Source organism: Pongo abelii, chromosome 2 (assembly GCF_028885655.2).
Source record: "Pongo abelii isolate AG06213 chromosome 2, NHGRI_mPonAbe1-v2.0_pri, whole genome shotgun sequence".
In the NCBI taxonomy this organism is placed as follows: Eukaryota; Metazoa; Chordata; class Mammalia; order Primates; family Hominidae; genus Pongo; species Pongo abelii.
This window is the reverse complement of record NC_085928.1, coordinates 51535130-51554246: the sequence shown is the minus strand read 5'-3', so window position 1 is coordinate 51554246 and position 19117 is coordinate 51535130. Positions and strand designations below refer to the sequence as shown.

General features: G+C 38.3%; 1 protein-coding gene across 9 annotated transcripts in view; it reads left to right on the top strand.

The window, feature by feature from the left end:
* The window catches only part of LOC100436518 (zinc finger protein OZF-like), a 63437-nt gene that overhangs the window by 27073 nt on the left and 17247 nt on the right, over positions 1–19117 (top strand). For 4 of the 9 annotated variants that reach the window (XM_054551628.2, XM_063721861.1, XM_063721860.1 and 1 more), the window contains one exon: positions 15899–16098. The exons of 3 other annotated variants lie outside the window; for them this stretch is intronic. Coding sequence is in view for 2 of the 6 variants with exons in the window: in XM_063721862.1 (XP_063577932.1) it covers positions 16189–17592 (1404 nt within the window). In the remaining 4 variants the exon portion in view is untranslated. Of the gene's footprint in view, positions 1–15898; positions 19092–19117 lie in introns of those variants that run through there. 2 more of the 9 variants (XM_063721862.1, XM_024241795.3) reach the window with 1 other exon arrangement.

The following is a 19117-nucleotide window of genomic DNA, read 5'->3' as shown; positions in this document are numbered from 1 at the left end:
GCTGTTCTGTAGTCTGCCTTACTTGAATCTTGTGCCGTACAGTAATCCCCCTTATCCACAGTTTTGCTTTCTGTGGTTTCAGTTCCCCGTAGTCAACTGCAGACAGAAAAGACAATAAGATATTTTGAATATCTTGAATATTTTGATATTTTGAATATGTTGAATACAGTAGAATAAGATATTTTGAGAGACCACATTCCTATAACTTTTAGTATAGTATGTTGTTATAATTGTTCCATTTTATTGTTGTTAATATCATACTGTGCCTGATTTATAAATTAAACTGTCAAGGGTATGTATATATAAGAAGAAACATAGTGTATATAAGGTTTGGTACTATAAACAGTTTCAGGGATCTGCTAGGGGACCTGGAATGTATCCCCCATGGATAAGGGGGGATTCCTGCATTTCAAATTATTGTTCATTATCTTCTCCTGGAAATTCTTCTGTGTTAGTTTCTATCATGATCTCACTGATGCTGCTTGTCTTTTTTTCCTGAATTCTTCTCCTTCTCCTTTACATAGCTTATCCAATTGTTTCATCCAATTCCCCTCCACTGTGCAGTTCTTTTTTTGTTGTTGGTTGTTCGTTTTTTACCAGTTCTGCTCTCTGTGGTGTAGCAGTTGTGTTTCTCTCCAGCATGGACTTCTCCGGACTTTAGACCAGGGATCCCCAACCCCCAGGCCATGGACCGGTCCAGTCTGTGGCCTGTGAGGAACTGGGCTGCACGGCAGGAGATGAGTGGCAGGCAAGCAAGCATTACTGCCTGCACTCTGCCTCCTCTCAGATGAATGAGAGCATTAAATTCTCATAGGAGCAGGAACCCTATTGAGAACTATGCATGTGAGGGATCTAGGTTGCCTGCTCCTTATGAGAATCTAATGCCTGATTAATAGCTTCATCCCAAAACCATCCTCCTCACACCCTGGTATATGGAAAAATTGTCTTTCACAAAACCTGGTGCCAAAAAGGTTGGGGATCACTGCTCTAGACCACAGGTTCAACTCTCCATTGAATGATTCTTTGTAGCTATCCGGAAGGCACCTCAAGCTTAACAAATCCAAAATAAAATTACATCCTTCTCTCTTCCTTTACACACGGTATTAGATTAGAGACTAATTAGCTTCTACCTCTCAATAAGAGGAATAGTGAGAATCTGTAGCAGTCTTTAATAAAACACAGTTTTCCCTCGGGCTACAAATTATTTACATTCCTTCCACATGCAAAATATACCTACCTGTAGAGATAAGTATTCACCCATGGAACCGTCACCACAAACAGTGCGATAAACAACCTTTGCCTCCACGAGTTTCTCCCCCTGCTCCCTGCCCCTTTTGGGATACAACCATTTGACATAAGATATATTCTCTGTATAAGTCTGTTCTCCCATTGCTATAAAAAACTACCTGGGACTGGGTAATTTATAAAGAAAAGAGGTTTAATTGACTCACAATTCCACAGGCTGTACAGGAAGCATGGCTGGGGAGGCCTCAGGAAACTTACAGTTATGGTGTAAGATGAAGGGGAAGCAGGCACGTCCTATGTGTCTGGAGCAGGAGGAAGTGGGTGGTGAAGGGGAAGGTGGTGTACACTTTTAACAACCAGACCTCATGAAAATTTACTAACACGAGAACAGCAAGGGGCAAGTCTGCCCCCTGATCCAGTCACCTCCCACCAGACCCCTCCTCCAGCCAGCCTTGAGGCTTACAATTTGACATGAGATTTGGGCAAGTAAACAAATCGAAACAATACCATCCTCTTAACACATTTTTAAGTATGCAATTCCGTATTAACTATATGCTTTGATCTGTAGATTCGATATTTAGAACTTACTCATTGCATAACTAAAACTTATACCCTGTGACCAATACTTCCCCAGTTACCCTTCCCCATCAGCCCTTGGTAACCATGATTCAGCTCTAGGCTTTTGTAAGTTTAACTGTTTTACATTTTTATATACGTGGAGTTCCACAGGCTGTACAGGAAGCATGGCTTCATTTGTGCTGGAACAACAACATACTTCAGACTTGGAAATTAATAAAGAACAGAAATTTATTCTTAACAGTTCTGAAGACTGGGAAGTCCAAGATCAAGGCACCGTCATCTGGTGCCTGGTGAGAGACTTCTTCCTGCATCCTTACATGGTGGAAGGCAAAAGAGTGGCAGAGAATGAATGCACTCCGTGTCCATTCGAGAGGGAAGAGCCCTCACCTCATCACTCCCCTGAGGCCTCACCTTCTAATACTATCACCTTGGTGATTAGATTTCAACATAGGAATTTGAGGGGAATACATACATGTAGACTATTGCAGATGGGATTATGTAATACTTTGTTCCTGTTTGGCTTATGTCTTAGCACAATATCTTTCTGGTATGTGCATGTTTTTGCAGATGGCAAGGTTTTCTTCCTTTTTAAGACTGAGTAATATTTCATTGCATGTATAGACCACATTTTCTTTATGCATTCATTATTATTGAGAGTTCTTATTACAAATGGGGAAGTGGTTTTTAATATTCATTTAATTTTTATTATTAAAAACGTTTTTAGATGGTTAGATTCTTTTTAAAAATAAATATACTTTATTAAGGCAGTTTTAATTTCACAGCAGAATTAAGAAGTACATAGATTTCCCATATACCCTGATCCACATATATATGTAGCCTTCACCCTTTTCAACTCCTCCCCTCACCATAGTAGTACCTTTGTTAAAATGAGGAACCAACATTGAGACATCATAGTTGTCCAAAGGCCATAGTTTACATTAGGGTTTACTCTTGTGGTTTTACATGCTATGGGTTTGAGTAAATGTATAATGACATGTATCCAGCCTTATAGTACCTCACAGAACACTTTGTTCTAAAAGTCATCCCTGCTCTTCCTGTTTATTACATATCATCCCCTTAAACCTGCAAACCATCTCCATCATTTTGCAGAATGTTACATAGTTGCAGTTGTATAGTAAGCAGCCTTTTCAGACTGCCTTCTTTTACTTAGTAATATGCATTTAAGTTTCCTCATCTTTTGAGGACAAGATAGCCCATTTCTTTTTAGTGCTGAATTATGTTCCATTGTGTGTACCATAGTTTATCCATTCACTTACTGAAGGGCATCTTGGTTGCTTCCAAATTTTAGTTATTTTGAATAAAGCTGCTATAAATCCCTGTTTACAGGTTTTTATGCTAGCATTTATTTTCACCTCCTTTGGGTAAATACCAAGGGGTGCAGTTGCTGGATCATACGGTAAGAATATGTTTACTTTTGTAAGAACAACCAAATGGTCCTCCAACTGAGTGACTGTACCATTTTGAATTTCCACAATCTGAATGAGAGTTCTGGTTGCTGTGCATTCTCACTGTCAGTTGTTGTCAGTGCTACCAATTTTGGCCATTCTACTAGGTATGTAGCGGTATCTCATTATTTTAATATGTTATCTTAATGTTACACAAGATAATGCATTATTTTATATATTTATTTCCTATATGTTTCTCATCATTGGTGAGGTATCTGTTAAGGTCTTTGGTCTATTTTATTAGGTGGTTTTCTTACTGTAGAGTTTTAAGAGTTTTTGGAATGTTTTGCATAACAGTCTCTATATCAGATGTGAGTTTTAAGAGTTTTTGGAATGTTTTGCATAACAGTCTCTTTATCAGATGTGAGTTTTAAGAGTTTTTGGAATGTTTTGCGTAACAGTTTCTTTATCAGATGTGAGTTTTAAGAGTTTTTGGAGTGTTTTGTGAAAGTCTCTTTATCAGATGTGAGTTTTAAGACTCTTTGGTGTGTTTTGCATAACAGTCTCTTTATCAGATGTGAATTTTAAGAGTCTTTGGAGTGTTTTGCATAACAGTCTCTTTATCAGATATTTTGTAGAACAGTCTCTTTATCAGATGTTTTGTGTACTGGTCTCTTTATCAGACGTTTTGTTTAAAAGTCTCTTTCTCAGATGTTTTGTAGAACAGTCTATTTCTCAGATGTTTTGTGTAACAGTCTCTTTATCAGATGTTTTGTGTAATGGTCTCTTTCTCAGATGTTTTGTGTAACAGTCTCTTTCTCAGATGTTTTGTGTAACAGTCTCTTTCTCAGATGTTTTGTGTAACAGTCTCTTTCTCAGATGTTTTGTGTAACAGTCTCTTTCTCAGATGTTTTGTAGAACAGTCTCTTTCTCAGAAGTTTTGTGTAACAGTCTCTTTATCAGATGTTTTGTATAACAGTCTCTTTCTCAGATGTTTTGTGTAAGTCTCTTTATCAGATGTTTGGTATTAACAGTCTCTCAGATGTTTTGTGTAACAGTCTCTCAGATGTTTTGTGTAACAGTCTCTTTCTCAGATGTTTTGTAGAACAGTCTCTTTCTCAGATGATTTGTGTAACAGTCTCTATCAGATGTTTTGTATAACAGTCTCTTTCTCAGATGTTTTGAGTAACAGTCTCTTTATCAGACGTTTTGTAGAACAGTCTCTTTCTCAGATGTTTTGTGTAACAGTCTATCCGATGTTTAGTAGAACATTCTCTTTCTCAGATGTGTCTTTTGCAGATATTTCCTCCAAATCTGTGGCTTTTCTTCTCATTTTTGTGACATTGGCTTTTGCAGAACAGAAGTTTTCAATTTTAATGAAGTCTTGTTTATGAATCATTTTAAAATGGATCTTGACATTGTTATTATATCTAAAAAGTCATTTCCTCTCCCAGGATTGTCTAGGTTTTTTCCTTTGTTATTTTCTACAGTTTTATACTTTTGTATTTTACATTAAAGTCTATGATCCATTTTGAGTTAATTTTTGTGATGGCATAAGAGCTATGTCTAGATTCTGGTTTCTTGTTTTTTTAAATGTGGATTTCTAGCTGTCCCCATGCCATTTGTTGAAAACAGCAACTTTGCTTTATTGTATCAGTTTGGTGTATTTAGGTGGGTGTATTTCTGGGCTCTTTATCCTGTTCCATTGTTATGTTTGCCTACTTTTGGGTAATACCACAGCATTTTGATTAATGAATAAGGCTTAAAGTTAGGTAGTGTTAGTCTTCCAACTTTGTGCTTCAGTAATTGACTATTCTTGGTCTTCTGCTTCTCCATGTGAACTTTAGAATCAGGTTTACTTTTGTTTTATTTATTAAGGTTTTATAGTATTCCTCATATAGATCCTGTTACATTTGTTAAATTTATACATAAGTATTTCATCTTTTGGGTGCTAAATATAAGTAGTACTGTGTTTTCATAGCAAATTGCACTTGGTTGTTGCTGGTGCATTAGAAAGTGATTGACTTTCTCTTTTAACCTTGTATTCTGTAATCTTGCTTTTCAGTTCCAGGAGGGTTTTTTTTTTTTTTTTTCCGGTTTGGTCTTTTTTCTTTTTTCTTTTTTTTTGTTAATTTTTTAGATTTCCTGTATAGACAATCCTGTCATCTGTGAACAAAGTTTTATTTATTCCTTCCCAAGCTGTATGCCTTTAATTGTGTTTTCTTGCCTAATTGCTTTAGCTAGTATTTTCAGTATGATATTGAAAGGGGTGATGAGAGAGTACATCCTTTTCTTCCTCCTGATATTGTGGAAAAGCTTTCAGTTTCTCATTATTAAGTATGATGTTCCCTGTAGTTTTCTGTAGATATTCTTTATTAATTTCAGGAAGTTCCCCTCTTAGCTTGATCATGTGATTTTTCCTTTTCAGTCTCTTGATGTAATGAATTACCTAATTGATTTGCAAATGTTGAACCAGCCTGGTATCTCCAGAATAAATCCCACTTGGCGATGGTGTATGATTCTTTCTATATATTGTTGGATTTGATGTGCTAGTGTTTTTGAGGATTTTTGTATATATTTTCATAGGAGATCATGGTCTGTGATTTTCTATTTTGAAATGTCATTGGAATAATGCTGGCCTCACATAATGAACTAGGAAGTATTTCAACAGCCTCTATCCTCTGAAATAGATTATGAGAAATGGGTATAATTTCTTCCTGAAATATTTGGTCTATTTACCAGTGAATATATCTGGGTCAGGTACTTTCTGTTTTGAAGGTTATTAAAATAATAGGTTATTCGGATTGTGTGTTTCTTCTTGTGTGAGTTTCAGTAAATTGTGTCTGTCAAGGAAGCAATCCATTTGAACTAGATGATCAGATGTGTGCACAGAGTTGTTCATAGTATTTCCTTATTATCTGTTTAATGTCCACAGGATGTGTGGTGGTAACCCCTCTTTCATTTCTGATATTATTAGTTTCTGTCTTTTTTTTCTTAGCCTGGCTATAGGGTTTTTAATTTTATTGACCTTTTAAAAGAACCAGCTTTGTCATTAATAATATTCTCTTGATTTTTCTGTTTTCAATTTCATTGATTTCTGCAATAATTTATTTTCTTCTTACTTTGAGTTTAATCTGCTCATTTTTTCCTTTATTTTATATCATTCTTATTTTCTAACATATGCATTTGATGCCATAAATTTTCTTCTAAGCCATGCTTTTGCTGTATTCTACAAATTTTGATAAGTTGTGTTTTTATTTTCATTTTTAGTGAAAATACTTATTAGGCCAGGCGTGGCTCACATTTGTAATCTCAGCCAGGGAGGCTGAGATTTGGGAGGCCAAGGCAGGAGGATTACTTGAGGTCAGGAGTTTGAGACCAGCTTGAGCAGCTATAGCAAAACCCTGTCTCTACAAGAAAATTTTAAAAAGTTAGCAGGGAGACATGTGCCTGTATTTTCAGCCACTTGTGAGGCTGAGGTGAGAGGATTGCTTAAGCCCAGGAGTTCAAGCCTGCAGTGAGCTTTGATCATGCCACTGCACTCCAGCCGTGGTGACAGTGAGACCCTGTCTCTAAAAATATATATAAATAATAAAATAAAATATTAATTTCTCTTGAGATTTCTTCTTTGATCCATTCATTATTTAGAAGAGGTTCTTTTATTTTACTGTATTTAGAGATTTTCCACTTCTCTGTCTATTGCTAATTTTAAGTTTGATTTCATTGTGGTCTAAGAGTGCAAATGGCAAGATTTGTTATTTTAAATTGGTTAAAGGGTATTTTATGGTCCACAATGTGATATATCTTGGTGATTATTGAGCCTGAAAAGAATGTATATTTTACTGTGGTTGGATGAAGTCTATAAATAGAATTGTATTTGTAAGAATTAAAGAAAGAGGAGAGAAACATGAAAGGTGTCTTGCCAGTTAAGACAGATTTATTTTAGAGAAAACAAACCTGAGAGACGCCTTCTGGCCAAGTGAGGTCAGAGGCACACTCTCTTACAGACTAAGAGTTTTTAAGGATTCAGGGTGGGAGAGTTGATTAAGGCTTGGACTGCTTCTGTGTCTGTGTTGCGCTTATCTGGGAGGGAGAGTTGTGTGTCTGTCCCCATACATCTTTCTGCAGCTGCAGGCATGTCCCCTGAGTCTGCTTTTAGCTTTTCTATCTTAGTGCACCTGCAGGGAAAGGAATGTGCTTACTAAGGCCCACTATTTTACTGGGCCTATTGTATGAGGGTGAAGTTTGGCAGTTAAACTTTACCCAAGAGACTTTCCCTCCACCTCTGTCTGGGCCTGAGCTGTCTTATCGGTGTTTTACTGTCTGCTCTTTCTGGCTGCCTGTAGTTAGAAGAGAAGTGATTTCCTTGAAATTCATGAGGCTAAGAAGGGAGCTGGAACTTAAAGTGGTAGTGTTTGTCTGAGGTGACGGGTGCTCCTGCTCTGTCAGTATCCAGTTGATGTATATTGATATTGAATTCAACTATATTGTTACTAATTTCTGCCTGCTAGATCTGTTTCTGATGGAGGGTGCTGATGTCTCAAATTGTGACAGTGGATCCATCTATTTCTCCTTCTAGTTCTGTTTTTGCCTCATGTCGTTTGACAATCTGTTGTCAGGTGCATGGACATTAAGGATTGTCATCTTTTTGGAGGGTTAACTGCTATGTCATGATGAAGTACCATTCTTTATCCATGATAACTTTCTTTCTTTGAAGTCTACTTTGTGTGAAATGTAGTTACTCTTTTTTTTTTTTGAGACTGAATTTCACTCTTGTTGCCCAGGCTGGAGTGCAATGGTGCAATCTCAGCTCACTGCAACCTCTGCCTCCTGGGTTCAAGCGATTCTCCTGCCTCACCCTCCCAAGTAGTTGGGATTACAGGTGCCTGTCACCATGTCCAGATAATTTTTGTACTTTTTTTTTTTAATACAGATGGGGTTTCACCATGTTGGCCAGACAGGTTTCGAACTCCTGACCTCAAGTGATCCACCCACCTCAGCCTCCCAAAGTGCTAGGATTACAGGCATGAGCCACCACACCTGGCCACTCCTGCTTTCTTTTGATTATTGTTAGCATTGTATATTTTTTTCTATTTACTTTTAATTAATGTGTGGTTTTATATTTAAAATTGGCTTCTTGTAGACAACATATAGTTGGGTCTTGTATTTTGATCCACTCTGACAATCTGTTTTAATTGGTGCATTTAGACCATTGACATTCAAAGTGATTATTGATATAGTTGAATTAATATCTGCCATATTTGTTATTGTTATTATTCCCATATTGTTTTGTCTTCCACTCTTTCTGCCTTTTGTGATGTTAACTGAGCATTTTATGATTCCATTTTCTCTTCTTTCTTAGCATGTATTTTGTTTATAGCTGTATATTTTTAAACTTTTTATACTAGTTGCCCTAGGGTTTCAATATGCACTTACAAGTCCAGTTTCAAATAATACTATACCACTTCACAAATAGTGTGACTGTCTTCTAACATAATTTTTCTCTTCCATCTTCCTGTCCCTTGTGTCACTGTCATCATTCATTTCAACTATATATAAGCACACATAATCATGCATGTGTATGTAATTGTATATATTTGTACACAATAATATGTAGATTGGTTAAGATACCCTCATTTATTGTTTCTTTACTGCTCTTCCTTTATGTAGATCCAGGTATATGACCTGTATCTTTTTCTTCTCTCTAAATCATTTTTAATAGTATGAAGACGATAATTTTAAAAATTGGTTTGATTGATACTTAGTGCATATGATATGTTAGGCATGATTCTAAGCCATTGTACATACATATTTAATAGACATGATACATAAGAGTTTAAAATTAGGAACCCAGATATTCATTAGTAGTGACAGATTGACATGTTTTAAATCCTATTTGGTAACTGTAAAACTATCATACAAATTTACTATTTAGGTTTACAATAAATGAACATACCATTGTTAGAAATTTTATTAGAAAGTTGGACTAACTGGGCTTGAAGATAAATGGGTAGCACAATTGAACAGTAAGCAGAGGATACACATTATTAGCAAATGACAGACAAAAATATTTTAGAAGAAAAAATACTAGGACTAAAAAATGCGACTGACTTTGTAACAGCAAAAATACAGCAGATCACATTTTGGGGCACTGTGATATACTAACAGAAGCTATCATTTAATGTGTAATGACAGTCCATTTTTCTCCTCATTACACCAAATAACTTTTTGAACTAATAAACTAATTAAGTAACATTTCAGGATATTGTATCAATGTACCAAAAGTACCACTTGCATTTCTGTACCCTAACAATATGTCTGACAAAAATCCAGAAATAAATCCATTTAACAAATGTCAAAGTATTTAGGAATAAATATAACCAAGAAAGTGAAGGATCTGTACATCAAAAACTGTAAAATATTAATGAAAGCAATTATAGGAGACACAAATAAAACAAAAATATGTTGTGTTCCTGAAAAAGGTTTGTTTAAACATCCATACTGCCCAAAGTGATATACAGATTCAAATCAGTCTCTATCAAAATTTCAACAGCATATTTCACAAAAATAGAAAAAAATTCTCGTTTAGAATCATGAAAGAGTAAAGCAATTTTGAGTAAAAAGGCAAAGCTGGAGGCATTATAATTCCTGATTTTAAACTACCTACCAAAGCTGTAGTCATCAAAACAGAATGATACTAGCATAAAAACAGACACATAGACCAATGGAACAGAATAGAGAGGTCAGAAATATATCAGTCAACCTGGCCTGAGTGAACTAATTTTCAACAAATACATACAAATACACACAAGAAAACAAACTCTTCAGTAAATCTGGTTATCTACCTGCAAAAAATTGGACCCATATTTTACACCATACACAAAAGTAAATTGAAAATGAATTATGGCAAGATATTAAAACAACCTAAATGTCCATAGAAATATAAGTGAATATAGAAAATGTTATATAGTTGCACACTGTAGGTCATGTCTTCAATCCCAACACTTTGGGAGGCTGAGGCAGAAAGACTGCCTTAGGCCAGGAGTTCAAGACCAGCCTGGGTAACACAGTGAGACCTCATGTCTACAAAACAACAACCAAAAAATTAGCTGGGATAGTGGTACACTTCTGTAGTCCTAGCTACCCAGGAGGCTGAAGAGGGAGGATTTACTTGAGCCCATGAGGTTACAGTGGTCTATGATTTTGCCACTATACTCCATCCTGGGTGACAGAGTGAGATCCAGCAGCAGGATGGTCTGGGTGGCCCTTTTCTCTGGGGTGAGTTTGGTGCTGGGAGTGTCTCTACTTAAACGAAAGGATTACCATGTGTGTACTTGAGAGCAGCATGAGACCTATAAGGCAGACATCACTAAGTTTTGGAAAACACAGTAGGAACAGCTAGGTTCCAAACTTTTCCATGTGTGAGCTCATTTTTCTAGATAACTTTGGCCTGGTTGATTGTGTGGTCTCAGTGTTTGTCATCAAAACAGGTATCTCCCAATAGTCCAACCTTGGCAATCACTTGAATTTGTATCTTCCAAATCTTGCAGTAAAATTAGAGGTCAGGCTTCCAAATAATGATTTTGGAGGACAAAAACTTGTAGACCATAGCCAAAGTGGGCTGTCGTCCCATCAATAGGGCTTATTCTTTTCATGAGCTCTTCTTCCTTTTGAACTGTGAACTTCACAAGTGTTGCTCTTTTTTTTTTTCCTTCTATTTTAGGTGGGACATGATGGCTAGAGTGGGTTGGAGTTGGGTGTTTCCCTTCACCTAGTTCGTTGAAGCTGTCAATAGCACACCAGGCTAGGCTCTGGTCAAGTAGTTTCTCTGAAGGCAGGCCTGGCTCTGGTGAAGTAGTCTCTACCCAGGGCAGGCCTTGGCTCTGATGAAGTAGTCTCTCCTGAGGGCAGGCCTGGGCTCTGGTGAAGTAGTCTCTCCTGAGGGCAGGCCTGGGCTCTGGTGAAGTAGTCTCTCCTGAGGGCAGGCCTGAGCTCTGGTGAAGTAGTCTCTCTCCAGGGCAGGCCTGGGCTCTGGTGAAGTAGTCTCTCCCCAGGGCAGGCCTGGTAAGAAACAATGCAGTGCTCTTTCGTATTTCAGGATGATTTGCCTTTTCCGCTCCAACCTGCACGTCGAAGCAGGAGGGCAGGTGGAAGCAGGAGGGGAGTTACCTCCAATATTTACTGTAGGAGCCTGTTTAAGCTCCTAGAGGTAAATTTCACAATACTGTGGAGTCACCCCTATGACTGGGTCCCCCCAGAGTTTTTAACTTTTGGAGTTGTTCACACTGAACCTCTCGCAATTTGTCAGTTACAATTCAGAATTTCCTACTCCTGCACTGGTTCCCATGGTGGTTTTTGCTAGTGAATCTCTGTTCTTCTTTTTCCCTGTCTATATCTCAAATCCTGGGGCAGTGGATTGTCCTGTGTTCTCCCTCCCTTACAGATCCAAGAAGAGTTGCTGATTTTTTCGTTTCTTCTGCTTTTCGTTTGTTGTTAAGATGGAATGATGACTTTCAAGCTTCTTACATGAAGAAATGGAAACCTGGAATGTGGTTCTAAAAGTACCTTGTGTATGTCTATGTGCAAAATTGAATTTTTCTTTATAGAACTATGAATATGATTACATTAGTATACTTATTAACACTGAGCTTTATTTGTAGAATAGTCTTAGAAAGTTTCTCTTGGTCAGTGTTTCTGTAGATTCTGCATTTGTTACTTTTTTCTTTCAATCTCTTAAACTGTGATGACTACAAGTACCTTACAAATTCTGATACTTTCCACATATTTATCTTCTGCTTAGATATCTTTTCTGAACTCGAATTGTATACCCAGTTGCTAGTTGGACATCCCCACGTACGGTACCTCAGATGTTTCCAATATGATCTAAGTCTGTGTCACTTCTGGTAATCATATTTTTAATTTTCTAAATTTGCAGTACCAGTACCTCACTAGACATGATTCTGCATCATCTGGAAGTGAAACTCCCTACTTTACCCTCTGCACAGCAAATTAGCACCAAATTCTTTTTCTTTTCCCCTTTTCCTTTTTAAAGGTTACTTCCCTGTTCTGTATTCTTACTGCTCTGTGATAGGATGAATGTGATCATCTATCACTCTATTTTCTTCCCCTCTGAATCTCCCCAAAGTCCTTACCCATTCTCCCTCTGGGTGACTGTTAAAATGCATATTTGGTTATGTAACATACTTGTTCTTACAGGTATGTATTACACACATTACACTCACAAATGAGTGTAAATTTTACACAGATTTACACATTATTTATACCAGGTGGTTAGGGAAATAGGAGTGTTCACCCTAGGGTGGACACAAGCAGTCATTGGGCATGAGGAAGGAAATGTTCAGATGCTTGTGTACATTATTTTAATTTATAAATAATTTAAAAATAAGGTTTGGAGTTAGGTCAGATATTTACATGCAGACTCACTCCATAATCAGTTCCTTCAGTGTTGTGTTCTCTCTCATCACAGCCCAGTGTCATTCACCTAGACAGGGTGCTGGGTGCAGTTCCGTTAATGTGGTATGTGTTCTTCCTGTCCTTATGACTAGGCTCCGGTGTTGCCTCATAGTCATGAGAACACACGGTTCACATGGAAGTACTAAGCATCTTTGGTTTTTCAATGAAGTGCAACCTTCTAATACAATATAGAACTATATTTTCTCTTTTCTTACTGCAGTCAACATTAAACTTATATCTCTACTAGTTCATCTATCATATTGTTCCAGGTATGTATTTATAATTTTTGTCATCATACCAGATTACAGCAGAATTTTATTCCTACTTTTATCTTTCACAATAAGGATGATTCTACATCTACAAGGTAAACTCTGTAATCTATTTTATTAACAAAACATTATAGTGGCAGGATACTTCTACTGTGCTTGTTCTTTCTCCATATAGAGTACAGAGAAGCTACAGTTTATGTAAGATACACATAAGAGACATGCAGCTACAGAAGAATGAACTCTGACATTCCTATTCTTGTGACCCTGGGCTGATGACTTGAGGAGAAATGTGCTATAACAGGGGTTGGGGTCCTTTGAGGAGGTAGCCGTGCACTTCACCTGGGAGGAGTGGCAGGACCTGGATGATGCTCAGAGGACCCTGTACAGGGACATGATTCTGGAGACCTACAGCAGCCTGGTATCATTGAGTGAGTGAAGCTTCCCAGTAACCCCCAGAAGCAACACTTACTTCCACGTTGGTAAATATAGGAAGCATTTGTAAGGTTTCTTTTTTTTTATTGAGATGGAGTCTCACTCCATCGCCCAGGCTGGAGTGCAGTGGCACGATCTCAGCTCACTGCAAGCTCCGCCTCCTGGGTTCATGCCATTCTCCTGCCTCAGCCTCCAGAGTAGCTGGGACTACAGTTGTCCACCACCACACCCAGCTAATTTTTTGTATTTTTAGTAGAGACGGGGTTTGACTGTGTTAGCCAGGATGGTCTCGATCTCCTGACCTCATGATCCACCCACCTCGGCCTCCCAAAGTGCTGGGATTACAGGTGTGAACCACCAAGCCCAGCCCCACATTTATAAGGTTTAATGCTATTCCATGTGAAGAATGTGTCAACCCTCTCTAACAAAAGATTCAGATAGGCTCCTTCATTATCCAGCTTCTGAAACCGAGCTGTTGTCATTCTGAAAAGGACCTTACTTTGCAGTTTGGCTAAGTCCTCCATTATTTCCCATTACCAGGCCATTGCATTACCAAACCTGAGGTGATCTTCAAGTTGGAGCAAGGAGCAGAGCTATGGTTAGGAGAAGAATGGGTGAATCAGTGTCTCTCAGGTTGGTCACTGCATCCTGAGCAGGGAAGCCAGGAAGAGCAAAGCCCAGCAGATATCTGCATTGTTGACTTGTTTTCACCAGTTTTTCTCCCAGGTCCCATACCTGAAGACAGCTGGTCTTTGTACATCAAACATGTGAATTATATCATCTCCAAGGAGGGCTTTCATGCATATATCCCTGAATTTGATTTTGCTGAATATTTAAAAATATTTCCTCAATCTAGTCCCTACCTTGCTCTTCTTAGATATTTTTCTTTGCTGTTCATTTTCTCAGTTGTCTTCTTTTCCTCCATTTTCATGGACTGCTTTTTTCCCCCAGACATTTATTCATACATCCATTTATTCTTTCAACACATCTTAATTGAGGAGCTTGTAAGCCGTGGTAACTTTATACTTGCATTTATAACAGCAATGGTCAAAATAATGTCTTTTTCATAAAGTGTACATTGTGATAAGAGAAAAACAAAATAATATATGTTAAGTAGTTGTAAAAGAACCATGTGGAATATTTAACCAGAGTGAGAAAAAAAGATATAATTTAGGAAAGATGTTAAGACAATGCAGTGTCAGAGGCATTGTTAACTTTGGCATAGCTCCAGTTCAATTTCACTCTTTTCCAATTATGGCACATAGTAGGTGAATATAAATATATATGTAAGAGTGGACATCACAATTGGAGATACCAACTTAAAAATTGGTAAGTCACAGCTGGTGTTTAGAATCATAATTATAGAGGAGGTCACCTAGGGAGTTGAACAAAAAATAAGAGCAATCGAAGAGTGAGGCTTTTTTTATAATGACACCAGAAATCCTTACAGTGAGGAAGACCCAGCATAAGAGCATGGAACAGGATAGGCCTGGACTTTGGAAGAGAACCAGGAGGTTCTGGATTCCAAAGCCTATTGAAGCAAAGGTTTGATGTTGAAGGGCTGGGATTTCTGTTTGGCAGTAGACAGTGAGAAGTGTACAAGAGACCCCATTTTTCTCTGAAACTAGGAGACAGCTGAAACTTGAACACACAAAATAAAAGCCTTCAGAGGCATTGAATTATGAAGCAGGGATGGATGTGCCAGGAATTTGGGGGGAGAATATCAGGGCTGTTCATCTCGGAAGGAACCCATAAATGACTTTTCAAAGATGGTGACCACCACCCGAGTTCCAGAACTGAATCCTTAGGACCAGCAGGGAGGGGATGCCCACAGTGGTGGAGTGGCACTTCATGTACCTATTACAGTTCCGAGAAGTGAAGCAAGACAGTTTAAATTAGAAATTTGAAAGAAGCAGTCTTCATCTAGTTTGGAGGAGAGACTTTGTATTTGAAAAATGCCCAGATGCCTATAGACATTCCCAGGGAAGCATGAAAACTAAAGAAACACTGGTATAAAATCTGGTCCTGAAGACACGTGGCCATCATGGGCACCTGCAGGTAGCTGATCCAGGAATACCTTATCATCTTCAAGGCAGAATGAGAAAAATAGCAGCATAAGATACCTCCTGTTGTTACAAGAATGAAATGGAGAAAAACAATAGAGAAAACAGTTGGCAGGTGATAAGCACTTAGGTGAAAATTACAACTAGGTGTAGGTGAATATTTTTTACCAAATATATTTGATGAAACAAAAAACAGTGAAAGACATGATTTCACATTAGAAAATCTATTAATTTAATTTCTTATATTAAGTTAGTAGGAACAGCCATGTGCTTATAAAACCAGTACTGATTATTGATTTTTAAAGAACCTTATGCCACTAGGAGAGAAAGTAACTTCATTGAGTCTTTACATAAGCATTCCATAACAAATGCTTACGTGTGGTTCATGGATTTTTGTTTCGCTTTGTTTTGTTTTGTTTTTTCATTTCAGATGTCCAGACAGTTGACATAATTGAAAGAAGCCAGGAAGTTCATCAGAGACATATATGGCAGGTTGCAATCATCAACAGCAAAACATCAACTGAGGAAACAGTTGAATTAGGAAAAATACTTAATTTGAGCTTAAACTGTATTCCAAATATGATGGTAAATAATGCAAGTGATTCAGGAATGAGGGCTGAGGAGTTAAATGTAAGTCAGAACATATTTATCTCTATTGAGCCTCATGAAATGCAGGCAGGAGGAAAACTTGATGATTGAAGTATAACTGGGAAATCTCTCATGTGTCATGAGTATCTTAGTCACCATAACAAGATTCATATGGGACAGCAGCTTTTTGAATATAGTGGACAAGGAAAAGCTTTCAGCACTGAGGCAGAGAAGGTTCATGGTAGAGAGACTGCATGTACTTATAATGAATATGGGAAATCCTGTGATAAGTCAGCACTCTCTTCCCAGAAGATAAATGTTGAATGTAATGTATGTGGGAAAATGTTTGGTAAAAAGTCTAAACTTACCAAATATCAGAAAATACACACAGGAGACAAACCCTATAAATGTATACAATATGAGAAATCCTTCATTAGGAAATCATACCTTGCAAATCATCAGAGAACACATACACAGGAGAAACCCTTTGCATGTACCAAATGTGAGAAATCCTTCTGTCAGAAGTCAAATCTAATTGTTCATCAGAGAATCCACACAGGGGAAAAGCCCTATGAGTGTCATGAATGTGGGGAAACCTTCTGCCAAATGTTAGCCATTATTTATCATCACCGAATACACACAGGAGAAAAACCCTATGAATGTATGGAATTTGGGAAAACCTTCTACCAGAGGTCAGCCCTCAATGTACATCAGAGAATTCACACAGGAGAGAAACCATGTAAGTGTAATGAATGTAGGGAAACTTTTTATCAGAAGTCAGTCCTCACTGTACATCAGAGAATTCACACAGGTGAGAAACCATATGAATGTAAAGAATGTAGGAAAACTTTCTACCATAAGTCAGCCCTCACGGTACATCAGAGAACTCACACAGATGAGAACCCATATGAATGTAAAGAATGCAGGAAAACTTCTGCTCAGAAGTCAAAACTTTCTGTATATCAGAGAACTCACACAGGGGAAAAACCCTATGAATGTAATGAATGTGGAAAAACATTTTGCCTGAATTCAATTCTCATTATACATCAAAGAACTCACTCAGGTGAGAAACCATATGAATGTAATACATGTGGAAAAACCTTTAGCCAGAAGTCAAATCTCAGGATGCATCAGGGTACTCACACAGGGGAAAAACCCTATGAGTGTAATGAATGTGGGAGAACTTTTAGCCAGAAGTCAAACCTGAGGATGTATCAGAGTACTCACACAGGGGAGAAACCCTACAAATGTAGTGAATGTGGAAAATCCTTCTACCAGAAGACAGTGCTCACTACGCATCAGAGAACTCACACAGGAGAAAAACCCTATGTTTGTAACGAATGTGGAAAAACCTTTCATCAGAGGGCAAACTACAGCAGGCATCAGAAAACTCACATGGGACAGAAGCCTTATAAATGTAATGGATGTAGGGAAACCTTCTTCCAGAAGTCAGCCCTCACTGTACATGAAAGAATTCACACAGGGAAGAAATCCCATGAATGTAATGAATGTGGGAAAACATTCTACCAGAAGTAATCCCTCATGATACATGAAAGAATACACACAGGGGAGAAACCATATCAGTGTAAAGAATGTGGGAAAAGCTTTTGCCAGAAGTCAACCCTCAGTAGACATGAGAGAACTCAAACAGGTGAGAAACCATATGAATGCAAAGAATGTAGGCAAGCTTTCTACCAGAAGTCAGCGCTCACTGTACATTACAGAACTCACTCAGGTGAAGAGGCCTGTTAACATACTGAAGGTGTGAAAAGCCTTATTAGCAAATGAAATCCTACAGCATATCAGTGGATGCATACAGGAAATAAACCCTGTGCATGTAACCAGTGTGAGAAATCCTTCAGTCACAAGTCAAGCCTTACTGTCCATCAGAGAAGTCACACAAGGAAAGCCCTATGACTGTATGAGTGTTGGAAACAGCTTTTAGTAGAAGTCAGACTTCAGGAGACATCAAGAAATTCATACAAGGGAGAAAGCTTAAGAGTATAATGAATGTGGGCTGGGCGCAGTGGCTCACGCCTGTAATCCCAGCTCTTTGGGAGGCCAAGGCGGGTGGATCATGAGGTCAGGAGATCGAGACCATCCTGGCTAAGATGGTGAAACCGTGTCTCTAATAAAAATACAAAAAAATTAGCTGGGCATGGTGGTGGGTGCCTGCAGCCCCTGCTACTCAGGAGACTGAGGCAGGAGAATGGCATGAACCTGGGAGGTGGAGATTGCAGTGAGCCAAGATCATGCCACTGCGCTCCAGTGACAAAGTGAGTCTCCAATCTCAAAAAAAAAAAAGAGTGTAATGAGTGTGCAAAATCCTTTTGTCTGAAGTAACACCTCAGCAGGTATTAGGGAATTCACACAAGAGAGAAATCCTGTGTGTCAGAGACTGGCTGTGTGTTCTACAAAATTCACCCTTTTATCTGTTGGACACACAGACTGCATTTCTCAGCCCCCTGTTATTGTGGGTGCATTATATAACAGCTCTGTAGTAGAATATGTACGCAAGTAGCCAGGCACAGTAGCTCACGACTGTAATCCCAGCACTTTGGGAAGCTGAGGTGGGCAGATCACGAGGTCAGGAGATTGAGATCAGCCTGACCAACATCGTGAAACCCTGTTTCTACTAAAAAATATAAAAATTAATAGCCAGTCATGGTGGTGTGCACCTGTAATCCCAGCTACTGTGGAGGCTGAGGTGGGAGAATGGTGTGAACCCAGGAGGCAGAGGTTGCAGTGAGCTGAAATCGTCCCATTGCACTCCAGCCTGGGTGACAGAGCAACACTCCATCTCAAAAAAAAAAAAAAAAAAAGTATGTGAGTGATGATCCTTACAGGCCTGGCTCTCACACAGAGTGACATAAAGCCTTCCACATTTTCTCAGATCCTGTGGTACCGAAGTACTGATGACCCCTATGATGGCCTTGGGACCCATAGGTGGGAAAAGGTGACTGCTTTAAGACTGAAGGAATTACATACACCTACTATGTCCCAACAAAAATTAAAAATAAAAACATTGAACTGATTGTCTATCCTTGGCTTACTCCTTTAG